Genomic DNA, 12,259 nt, shown 5'->3' on the forward strand with positions numbered 1-12,259 from the left:
GCCGCCAGGGGCGCGCGCCGCCCCGCCTCTCCCCGTTTGACCCGCGCGAGGCGCCGTAGCGCGGCCGGGATCGCGGGCGGGCGGCCCGGGGGCGGCGGGGATGCGGACGACGCTGCGGCCGCTGGGGGCAGCGGTTGGGCGGCGCGGGCGGGCGGACGCTCGGCCCGGGACGGCCGCGGGGCCGGGCGGGCGATCCCCCGCTTCTGGCCGAGGCCAGAAAGCGCGGAGCCGCCTCCTTCGCCGCCGCCGCTGAGGGAGCGGCCCCCGCCCCCGCCCCGCCCGCGGGGGCGGCTCGCACGGCGGCCCCTCCTCGGGGAGGCCGGCTGCATGGGCAGGCGCTGCGGGGCACCGTGGTCGCCGGCCTCGCCGGCAGAGCGGCTCCCGGGCACCAGGTAGGCGAGGCTGCGGCCGTGGGCGCGGAGCGGGATTCGGGGTCGCGGTGGCGGGAGGCTCCGCCGTCCCTCGGCTCGTTCCTTCTCCGTCGTCCCCCCGCCCCCATTTCGCACGGAAGCCGGGAGGGTGATTTGCCGCAGGCTTTGCCCCAGTCTCTTTGGCCGGCTCCGGGGATGTGCGGAGGGGAGGGCTTTGGCCAGAGCTCTGCGCTCCTTGGCAGCGGCAGTTCCTCGCGCCCCTCCGTCGGCCGGGATGGGGGCTGTCGCGTACCTTTATTACCGGGTATCGCCGATCCGTGTGCGTACCAACAGCGGAGCTCAATTTGTGGGAGTTAAGAACTCCCTCGCGTTTATTCTCTGCTCTTAATAACTGAGTGCGGCATTGTGCTGCTGGGCTGCAGAGCCCGAGGTGGAGCCAGCGTGTCTCGAGCGAAGGCAAGGGGTTGACGGACAGACCCCATGGCGACTGATTGCGAAGTGCAGGGATGGGAACATCTTAGGTCTGCTGGTTTGGTTTAAATCTGCTAATTGGCAGTAAAAGAAGGATAATCTTTTGTGAAAGCCTCTGAGAAGGAATAATTCTGCAGCCACCCTCGTTATTAAATCTTGCTTTTGGCATTTCTTGGAAATAATGAAGCTTAAAAATTGTTGTAGATATCTTACTGACCCTCGAGTGCATCTTTCAGTTTAGGTTACTGCTGATTTGATCCTCTGGAATCTGCAGAAGGAAGGTCAGCCAGCCGCTGCGAATAGCAGAGTAACAGGAGTGGAGCTCTGGAGCAGGATCGCTGAGAGATGTGTGAACACGCATAAGCACAGCTGAGCTGTCAAGTATTTCTGCCTCAGACCTGGGCTTGTTCCCCAGGCACGGTTTGCGTGGGGTATAATATCTCCTGATACCTGGAGATGATGTCGGTTGAAGGGTCTACAATAACAAGTCGGATCAAGAACCTCCTTCGCTCTCCCTCCATTAAGCTGAGAAGAAACAAGCCTGGGAACAAGCGTGAAGATATAGGAAATAAGGTGAGTGTTGCATGGTGCTGCCATGCTTGCTTTAACTTTGTTGCACATAGTCCCATCTGTACTGAAAATACCTCCATGGGAGACTTGGGGTGACCAGAGAATCACACAGAACATCTGATATGTGGTTATAGTATGTCTTTTAGTTGGGATCTTTAGGCAGGGTTTGAAAGAGTCTGTTCACAATGGATGTGACTGGAAGTACCCAGTCTGAAGTCGTGCTGTATCGGAAAGCTTTTTGGGTTTTCTTCATTCTAGCATATGGAGTTGTTATGGATGACTGGCAGGAGGAACGTAATGCTATTCCTTCCTCCATGTTCTGAACTGCTACCTGGTGTTACAGGCAACTAACAATACACAGAGACTTGTTTTTCCGTGTAAGCAATGGCTCTTAGCCCCACAAAGGAGTGTTCTGTGAGCATCTGGGGAAGGGTGAGATGCTTAGAAAGGTGGAAAGTGTTATTTGTGTCTCTGAAGAGACTGTTCAGATGGAGTTTGCATTCTGCCATCCTGAATGTGCTTTCTTCCATCATCCTTCTCTGCATGCTTCAGACTAAGCTCTCCCTTCTCTAGGGGATGCTTAGTTTGAGGTGTAGTTGATCCTATCTGAAAAATTTGTGGCTCCTCTTGGTGTTGCAGAGGATGCCTGGCAGACAGTCGCTCTCTGGGAACTGACTGGTGTCATGAGGAGAGAAGGATGACTTCTCTCCAGCTGTGGGCAGAAGAGGAGCTGGGTGGCATTTCCTTGTGCTGACAGCAGGCGCATCTGAGTCAGGGCACCTGGTTTTGTCTCTGCCACTGATTCACTTGTAACCCTGGGCAAATCACCCAGTGCTTGCATTGTTCTGTCTCCATAAATAGAAAAGTTAATCCCTCCCCCTTGTGAAGACCCAGTAATAAATAAGAAACGCTTGTAATACATGAATGCAAAGTGCATTCATTTATCTCAGAACAGTAGTGCTTGGGAAGTTAGCCGCTGGAGTAAGGAACGTATGTAAAACTGCAGGGGAAATAAATAACTCTGTTTAAATGGCCTGTCCCAGCATGAAACCCTGCTCTTGAAGCTCTGCATCTGATTGAAAGTTCCTGGAGATGGCTCTTTTTTACTGAAGAGCACAGTGCTCCTCTCTTGCCGCAAAAGAGAAAAACCTGCTCAGCTTCCTCAGAGCTGTCTAGAGGAGAGTCCTTGGTGCTGGTGCCTGGCCTGTGTGTGCGTGTGCATGCATGCACTGCATGTAATGCAGCCTGGGTGCTGCCAGTGAAACTTGCTTTCTGCCTGTTGCTGAAGAACAGGTAGTTGACCTGTACTGTGGGAACAGCCAAAAGCTGCCATACCATCATGTACAGGGACTCTGAACTCCAGCTCTGTGAAAGGGAGCTGAGTTCTGCCTGCTCAGTTTCAAAACTGGGACTGCTGCTATACATCCCAGGCCTTCTCTGGTATGAGATTTTTTTTGTTTGTTTGTTTGTTTTTGTTCTGCCTTGCACATAACTTTTAGAAGAGCTCCATTGTATCCATTCACAGTCAGGGCTGTCTTGACTCCCTGGGGACATGATGGATAAATTCCACACCATCGAATTAGGGTTTAAGGGCTGGGTTTTGTGTCTTACTAGTGAGAGCTGTTAATCGGTGAGGGAGTTGGCTGGTAAAAGCAATTCCTCATGATGAGGTGTTAGATGCTGGTGTTGGTTTCCCAACGCAGTCTGCTCCGAATGCCTCTCAGTGACTTTGTCGGCCTTCTTCAAATGGGCAAAGCAAACAAGAGTGGGCCCTTTAGCAAAGATCCAGCAGAGGTGCTTCCTTCACCTATTTGAAATCTGTGATGGTCTCTCTGCCATGCACGTGCTCCTCTGCCTTCCAAGGTGAGAAGCAGTTCTCCTTTTCTGAAATAGCAGTAGAAGATCCAGTTGGTCTGCAATTTAGAATAAGTGTAAATCCTTGGGACTGAAATTTGAGTCTTGCACACGTTGCTCCTGAGGGATCTTTGCTGACCTGCAGGAAAAGCTTCTCCTGCTGTTTTTGTTTCTTGGACCTGCTCTGAGATTGTGTGTCACATGAATGAGGTGAACCTGGCAGTATGAAAAAGTTTATGAAATACGCAGCTTTGGTTGGTCATCTCTGCTTAATGCTCTTTTAGTTACACGAGACGGAGCAGGGATGTTGCCTTAGATTAATGCATGAAAGCTGATAGTTTGCATGTGGGGATGTAGGTGAAGAACAAGCTTTCTTCACCTCTGTGATTCTTCTGAGTCTTTCAGACTCTTTTTGCAACTAGCCACTCAACTTGAAGTTGGATAAACATCCCCAGCGGCACTGCCTTGACTTCTATAAGCTGTAATTTTTTTTTTTTTTTTTTTCTTTCTTTTTCTTTTCTTATTCCTCAATTTGTGGTAAGTGTCCCTGCTCTTTCCTAAATAACCCTTGGGCTGTTGAGTGCTCTCAGGCTGTCTCTGTGGTTAGGGACGAACCCCTTGGGCAGTTGGTCCTGCTGAAGAGAAGCTCTGTGGAATTTGGCTCCTTTCAGCCAAAGCAGTCATGCACTGCTGGTCTGGAAGGGGCAGGCTGTGGGAGCCTGGCTTTGCAGGGATCTGTTTGTTCATTGCTTTGGATGGGGGAGTGTGGGTAAGTACAGATATTTTGCATAAGGACTGTGCAGGACATGCGATGTTACTTGGGAACTATGCATGAGAGAACTTGTTTTGTGACTTTTATTAGGACTTGCCTGTAATTAATGCATGGTTCTTCCATACTCCCCAAAGGAGATTTCTACAGAAGTGAAACTAAGGAACTTGCACATAATCATGGATATTTTAAAAATATAATAAATAAGGGAAAGAAACAGGAGTTCCCTAAATAAAGCTTATTGACAGACTGGATACAGCGTCTAGTTTTCTTGCTGCTTTTTGAAAACAACTTCTGTTTTGTGGGAATTTCAGTTTCTGTTGCCATGTGACTAGCTCTGTGTTTAGACTTTTCTTTGTGACTTTGGATGTGTTAATCCATTTTTCCTGTCCTCTCCAGAACTCTTTTTTTTTTTTATGTTGAACCAATATAGGCTCAGAGTATGGTGACTTACCTCTGGACCTGCTGAGTGTTGGGATTGTGGCATATTAGCATGGAATCTAGAAGCTAAAACTCACTGAAGTTGGTTGGCTTGTGTTCAATTTCTAGAGGATTACTAGCCCTACCAGAAACCCAGCTATGCATCTGGTCACCATGCTTGTAATTCCATTAGAGAGACAGAGTTAAAAAATGGAACTGAGCACCTTTGCTCATGCTGCATGGGAAGCAGTGGCAGGACAGGAGGGAAGCAGGGCAGACGTGAGCCATCTCCTGTTGCTAAAATGCCCTGGTTGCTGTGAGCACCCTGCAACTCAACAACAGAAATCTCTGCTCACCGAAGTAGCATACTGGAGCGGGTATGGTTCCTGCAGGGAACATTCATATTGCTAAGCTCTGCTCGCATCTTTTTTTTTTTATTAATGTGGGAAGGGGGGTGCTTAAGCAAACCAGATCATGAGTGTCTGTGTGAAAACAAACTACTACAAAATCTGCTTACAGATTTCTCCGTAAGAGTAAGCCAGAGAGTCAAAGAGACATGCTTCGAATTTGCAGCTTATGTCTTTGATCTCTCCTGCTTTCTTCTAAGCTAGAAATATTTCAAGTTGTAAGTTTAGAGTAATGCTTTGAATGAAACCTGAAATTTCCCAGCAGGAGGTTTCCAGCACAGAGTCTGTTGTACTGTGGTTTCCCCTTCATCAAATGTCATATGAATGTGTGTCTGGAAGACTTGTTACTGCTGCGTGGTGCTGGGTTGGACTGGATGGCTGCAAAACCTTTTTGAGAGATTTTGTTCTGAAGATGAGCCCTGTGCTACTCCTCATAGGATGGGGCTTCCTGTCCTCTGCTGAGGAGATATCTGTTCCTATGGCCAGCCTGTGGTTTCCCATTGGCTTGTTGGCACCTCTCTGGTAATGGCAGGGAAAAATCACCAATGTGTGTCTCTGTCTTACCTGTGAGCGAAGTGGGCATAGGCACGAATGAGAAATGAGAAAAGCAAGTTCTGTGGCATCTTGACAGCCCATTCCTGATGTATTTCTCCAGTTCCTTAGTTCCCCTGAGAATATGCAGGGTTTGGCTGGGATCACAAGCCATCCTTGACACAGGGAATAGAGTAATACTTCTGGCCTGCCTATAGTTTCCTGCCTTCACTGCCCAATCCTTTTTATGTGAAAATGTTATAGCTTTCAAGATGAATCAGTTCAGACTGCTACTACTGGTTTTAACTGGATCAGCTGAGAGTTGCTGAGCCTGAACTGGAACAGAACCAAAACACACATAAGTTTGTACACATAAGTGGTATGTATGCTTCAAAAATCATTGCCTCTTATTAAATTGTTGAAGGTGCAGCTGAGGCTTGTTGCAGAGTACCGATCTTTGTAAGTTTTCATGAACAACATGGTTGCACCTTTGCAAAGCCTGCTGTCTTTCTCATGGGCAGTGTTTTCCAGCGTTGGGACCAGTGGAGCCAGTAGCACAGAGGAGAGGATGTTTCTAGCCTAGATCTGGCCTGCTGTTGCTGTGCCTGCTCTACTTCAATATCCATGAGTGTTGCTTGACCCCAGCTGATAGCTGGGGATCTCTGCACAGCTCTGCCTAAATGCACTCAATTGCTTCAACAGCTTAGGGGCTGCCACCCGGAGATAGAGGGATTTTGTGTCTGTCTCTAGTCAGGCTTATAGCAGCACTTCTTAAAGCAGAAGACAAAGGCTGATTAGCCTCTCCATGGCCAGACCTGTTCTTCACCGTCTGTGGATGGTGTCAGTAGAGCAATCGAGAGTGTTGGAGCTCAAGGGCTAAATCCTTTCCGACTGAACTGCTCTGGTCCCTTCTGTTTCATCCTCAAGTACATGATTCTTAAGATGACCTTTTGTTTGTTAACAACTACACGCATAGATTTTCCAGGCTACATTTGTTCATATAACACCCTGTCTTGAGATTACAGGGACAGTAGACTCATCTCCTGGCCAGAATTGGAGCCTACAGTGAGTGTTGAATGCGGTTTATAGCCATGAGGCCTGTCAAAGCCAAAGCTGCTCTGCTGTTGGACAGCAGCACCAATTTGCCTCTTGTTCTTGTGGCTACATAATGGAGTGTATAGCGATTCGCTGTGTATGGCTTTGTACCCTGCAATTGTATCCATGAAGCACTGTGATCCTTCCTGCCAAACCTGAGACAGGATTGCTGGGAATATCCCACCCTTCTGTCCACCCCTACATAACATGCTGTCTTTACCATGAAGGACAGCAGAAAGACCCACACAGAGGGGTGGGAGTGAGGACTTGCTAGCAGCTGAGTTGCAGCTAGCGTAAGTAACTCAAATCAGGACTCTTGCTGAGTGGGTTTACATGGTGATTGCATCCCCTGGGTGGTCACGTGCTGCTTGCCTGGTTGGCCTCTCAAAGCTATTGAGGTCTTGAATTGCACGTTCTTCATCTCCCTCAGATGAGCCGGGTATTCTGAGAAGGCACGTGGGACTTAGAAATCTAACCTGACTGCAGAGACCCGTAAGCAGGTTTTATTCTGTCCCTGCTGTGCTGGATAAGCCATGTGCATACAGATTGACAACCCCCTTCTGCTTGAGGGCCATTGTTCTGCAGGAGGCTGACACGTGTTTTGCCAAAGGCCTGGCTGGAACAGTAAGTAGGAGGGCAAAACTCAGGGCTGGTCAGTGGTGCTGCAGGTGGTGTATTTGCTGCTTGCTGATCGGAGCAGTTCTTCACCTCAGTGTACCGGGGGCTGTGGGGAAAATCATCCATGGTCACAGTGGGAAGAGACTTCTTCCATGGTGCACTGGCTATTTTCTTATCCGCCCTTGGGGTGTATGCATCTGTGATGTATCACCTGGTTTGTTTGCAAAAACAGTTGGTATCAGGCCAGGCAGGACCACCGTTTGTTTTTGTGGCATAAAGGGTCTGCAGACATCTGGGAAATGGCACAGACTCAAATGAGATAAAATGTAATATTTATTACATTTGTTCGGTGAAAAGCAGGGCCTCACCTCCATTTCCAGCTGAGGCACTGGCACTCAGCATTTTTTTGGCTTGGCAGACCTTGCTCCTGTTCATCTCGGGGAGAAGTGGCCTGGTGAGCTTTGGAACAGATTTCTCTCTGAGACTGAAAGCAAATACCATGTTAGCTAGTCTTTGGCTTGTTCTCTAGTAGTCTCTTGTTTTGGTGTTTGGGGCAGGGAGTGGTGCTTACATGGCCCTCAAACGGTGCTTAGCAGAATGGGCCCTGATATTAGTGCTGAGTGATCCCAGCTAAGGTCTGAATAATTCGCTAGTGCCAAGCCCAGTCTCAGCCGCTTCAGGCTTCTTCTGTTTGCTGTACCTCTCCTCACACAGCTGATGCTTCTGAGGGTCCCTGTGCAGGTTCAGCAGGGTTGTGGTGTGCTTTGCTTTGGATTCCAGCTCCACATGTGGGCTGCTCCCTGTGTTTGAAACCTTGCAACTCTGCTGAGGCTGTGCCCACTAAAGAGTGACTCCTGCAGTTCAGAAAGCTGCCCAGTGTTTCCTTTCCTTTCATGGCACTGCTTAGCCTCGCCCTGTGTGTGTCCATGTGTTGTGCTATAAAATACAGCTGAGGCCTGTGGCTGTTGTGACCAGTGGTGGATCTGTGCCATGTGAGCAGTCTTCAAAAATATTAGTACAAAGGTGAGTCACTGTGTTTGAATGATCATAAGCTACCTGAGCATCCCATCTTTACTTTGCTTCAGTGAGCACTGAACAGATGTGATGAAGTAGACCCAGCCCAAAGCAGTTTTAGGCTTTAAAAAGATAAAATGCCCCCCCATTTTATTTTTTTTGGGGGGAGAGGGGAAGGAAACAATGCTTTTCTTACACAGCTATGGCTCCTAACTTCCACAGGAAGTCTGAAGCAGAACCAGACATTGAATCTTGATCCGCTGAGGCCAAATCTTAGCCATAGTCATGAACCCCAGCCTCTTGCAGATTACCAGGGATGTTTCTCACTTCTCCCACTGGAGGCCTATGTGTTCATTAGGGTTATTTGCTTAAAAGTCCCCAAGTGATGCTGTTGGAAATGCTGATTTGGTTCTGTTGTCATTAATGATTTCAGTAGCTCTAGCAATGATTTCTTTCCAACAAGGCACAAGCAGAGCCGTATGAATTAGAGCTGTGGAAACCCAAGTAAGCCTTGTAATTTTGCTAACATCCCAGGAGACCAGGACTGTTGTTAGTTACTGTGGAGAAACTCAGATTGAAAATAGTGCTATAGAAAAGTCTATGAACTGCTGCTGTATTTAGTATTTGCAAGCCAGCGGCAATAAAAGCCAGTCCTGCTTGCTCTGCAGAATACACTATTAAGATTCACAATTGTTCAAGAAGACTAAGATGAGTTAACAACTATTACGAAATTTCTTACCTGATGGAATTAGAAAAGTGCCATTCCTTCATTACAGGTACTACTCTTCCTTTAATTTCTGCCCCTCCTAAACACTTTGCATAGTTAGGCTGAAGTGTCCCCCCATCGTGGGTCCAGAGAGACTCATTTCCCCACAAGAAAGCAGCTTATTGTGGGTTGAATTTGTAACAGAGACTCACAAGCATTAACAAATGCCCGGAGAGCAGACGGATGGAGTTTTTGAAAGACAGAGAATGACTTTATGGCACTGTCAATGGATTCAGTGGAACAGATTTGTAAAGCCTGCTTCTTCTCCAAGTAGGCGCAGTGAAACACAGTTCTGCCTGCTCAGAAACCTTTCTCTGCTGCCGGGTGGGCACAGCACAGGGAGCTGATGGGTGAAGTGCAGTGAAGTGCTGGCAAAATCTCCTGTGCTCAAGTGTTAGCCTTTGAGCAATCCTGCAGGCACTGAAATTTGGTGCTTAACTTTTGAGTAGCACAGAAGGGGCCCTGTGCCCTTGAAGGCCTGTTTGCTTTCATTTGAAGAAAAACAACCAAAAAAACCCCATGATTTTGTTCCAAAAGAGCTTGAGTTCCTTGTATGGCCCATAATGCGATCTAGGTGCAGAGGTTGCAGACTGTACCTGAAAGAAATGGGCAGTACCAGACAAGGGGCTGCTTTTTGCCAGTTGAATTGAATCAGTATTGGTGTTTTTGCTGCAAGGCTGGGCTAAGAGTGACGTTTTTCACGCTGCTACCTGACATTTCCACGCTGCTGAAATGCGTTGAGGCAGCTCAGCCTTGGAGCAGAGCTGTGCAGTTCTGTGATGCAGCTCATGGTTTTGAGCTCTGTGCTCGGCAATTCGGACTGCCTCTGCATCGTTTCTCCCTCAATGTAAAACAGACAGGATACTTATCCACTTACTGCAAAGTGTCTCAGCGCCCAGGGGTTTATGACAGCTATGTAAACTCCTTGTATTTGGCTCTTCTCCCAGTTTTGCACTAGATACGGTAGTCCCAAGTGCGGTTTTGCGCCTCCCGGAGGTGCCCGGAACGCCCCGCCGTGCCCCGCACCTGCCGCAGGGTTCGGTACGGAGCTCCCGGCACGCAACGTTCGCTGCAAGGCGACAGCATGCAGAGCGGCCGGGGGCGGGGCTTGCAGCCTCCCGTTGCCGTGGAGACGCAGCCGGCCAATGCGCGAAGGGGGGGCGTGGCTATCGCGCCATGGCTCCGCCCCCCACGCAGGTTTTGACGCGCCACGTGCTCGGTGCTGCGGATCTGGGGCTTGCGTGGGGAGCGTGCTGTATGTGCGTGCCTTTGGTGAGCCTGGCGGGTAGTTGGAACTCAGGTTTGGGAAAAAGCAGCAAGCTGAACCACCAGTCCGGACAAATCCTCCATAATGTGCTGAGAGTCTCTTGTCATCAGGCAGTGATTCTGGGTGGCAGATGCTCTGGTGCCTAGCTTTCAAGCTGACCAGCAAAGCTGGAGGAGAGCACAGGTTTGCACTGGATAATAATGCTGGCCTCTCTGGCAGATGATGTTGAATGAGGTGTAGCTTGTAGCTTCCAGCTCTGCATCTTTGCCAAGAGAAATGAATTGCTTTTGTCACTTTGGGAAAATTGCTTCTGTTGTGAAACAAAAGGGTTTTACAGAGCACCCAAAACCTGAGGAGCTCCCGAGATAACCAGGAATGGGGAAATACTGTTGAATGAGAGTCCTGGGAAGAATACTTGTTGCAAGAAGGCATGTAATTTTGCTGCCAGTACTTTACAGAGGTTTAAAACAATCGGGAATACTCATCACCTACTGCCTGGAGGTTTGTTGGCAAGCAGTGCTGACTCTCTTGGTGTTTTTCTCTGGCACTTGGGGCCTATGGTACAGGGAGGAGCTGCTGGCCCGCCCTAGCCACAGCCCTTGAAGATGAAAGGACTGTGCTGGTGGAGCCAGGACTTGGTACAGGCAGGAGCTGGGTGTCTGTCCTGGATAGCGGGGAAGGAGCTGGGGGTCTGCAGCTTGACTGGGGGGTTACTGGAACTGGGATGCTCTTGTGGGAAGCAGTGGCAGAGCTGTAGCTCATCAGTAATCAACATAAGCTGCTGAAGTGGTTCAGGCAGAAAGAAGGGCTTAGAAGCAAAATGCGTTATAAAATGTCAAAGCGGGTGATTTTCCTTGCAAGAGAGGAGTGTTGCCTATGGGAAGTGAAAGGATTGCTGCCTGTAGGATGTGGCCACCCCTCTGGCAGAGGGATTTACTTCCAGGCCTGCCTGCCTGAATTCTGACCCAAGCCCTGCCCTCCTGCTATCCAGGGTGATTTAATTTGGATGCCTTGTATCCCCAGAAAGGAAAGTCCTGTAAACAACTGCCAAGCAGGATTTTGTGTTGTAGAGGATATTTAAATGCTGGGGCCTGGCTGGATGATAGTATGAGTATGTTTCTATTTTTCTACATGCATGTGTGTTTAATAGGAGGAGCATACTCTCTTCTGTTTGAGTGTACACTGCTTAATGTGCCTGTTAGTACAGAAACTTACCCCCTCGCTCTACACAGAGACACTGGTGTTGTGTTACAGCTGTAATATGTATAGAGTCTTGCACAACTCTGTAGTGTTTTTACAATGATGATGACCTTGAAGGTTTGAAAAAAAACCAACAAAAAACATGTGCTTAATTGTGTGTGAGGCAGCGTGAGTGGTTCCTCTTCACCCAGTGGATGAGGAGATAAGTACCTCTGTGGCTGATGGCAAGATCAGTGTCCATGTATGATGATTCATCTCAAGTACACGAGATATTTGCATGCCTTATATGTATATTATGCAGTCGTCTTTATGCAGTTGTTTTTGCCATCTCAGCAGCACTTTGTCTGCTAATCCATATTTCCTAGTCACATTGCTAACAAGTTCTGCAGAGTTTGGAACAGAGAGACTCTTTTGTTGAATGCCATCCACTGAGTGAGCAGTCAAACAGAGAAATTCTGCACTGTTCCATTTTCTCTCTGTATCTCTATCATCGTCCCCAGAATGTGGAAATGGTTTTCTCCTTTTTCCCCTGTCAGAGGCTCCTAGATGAAACCTCCTGTGATCCAAGTGAGATGCTGGCCTAAGATACTCAGGAAGGCTCTTCCTTGAAGTTACACACAGGATAATGGAAACAGGTGTTTGTTAGCCCAGGGCAAAATAGATGTGGTTCTGTCTGCTGAGCCTGAGATGTTGGTCCCTGACTTTTCCACATCACATAAGTAGGAATGAAGAGCCTTTCTAGGTATTTCTGCAGTGCTGATTATGCTTTCTTCCTCTTTATAGTCCAGTCACATTGGATTGAGACCTAAAAAGAGGCAGAAGGATTTTGCTATTTTTTAGTTTTGTATTTGTGTTATATTTTGGTGGGATCCTGTGGGTTTGTACCAGGCACCTCCTTCACCTGCA

At 48.5% G+C, this 12,259-nt stretch overlaps 1 protein-coding gene across 5 annotated transcripts in view; it reads left to right on the plus strand.

Annotated features, from left to right (window-relative positions):
* The first annotated feature begins 251 nt into the window (after window positions 1-251).
* The window catches only part of MAPKBP1 (mitogen-activated protein kinase binding protein 1), a 92,133-nt gene continuing 80,125 nt past the window's right edge, over window positions 252-12,259 (plus strand). For 4 of the 5 annotated variants that reach the window (XM_085224817.1, XM_085224819.1, XM_085224821.1 and 1 more), the window contains exons 1-2: window positions 252-392; window positions 1,079-1,415. In XM_085224817.1, coding sequence (XP_085080943.1) covers window positions 1,299-1,415 — 117 coding nt within the window. In that variant the 5' untranslated portion in view covers window positions 252-392; window positions 1,079-1,298. The remainder of the gene's footprint in view (window positions 393-1,078; window positions 1,416-12,259) is intronic. The other variant, XM_085224818.1, reaches the window with a different exon arrangement.

Source organism: Meleagris gallopavo, chromosome 5, assembly GCF_905368555.1.
Source record: "Meleagris gallopavo chromosome 5, MGAL_WU_HG_1.1, whole genome shotgun sequence".
Taxonomy (NCBI): domain Eukaryota; kingdom Metazoa; phylum Chordata; class Aves; order Galliformes; family Phasianidae; genus Meleagris; species Meleagris gallopavo.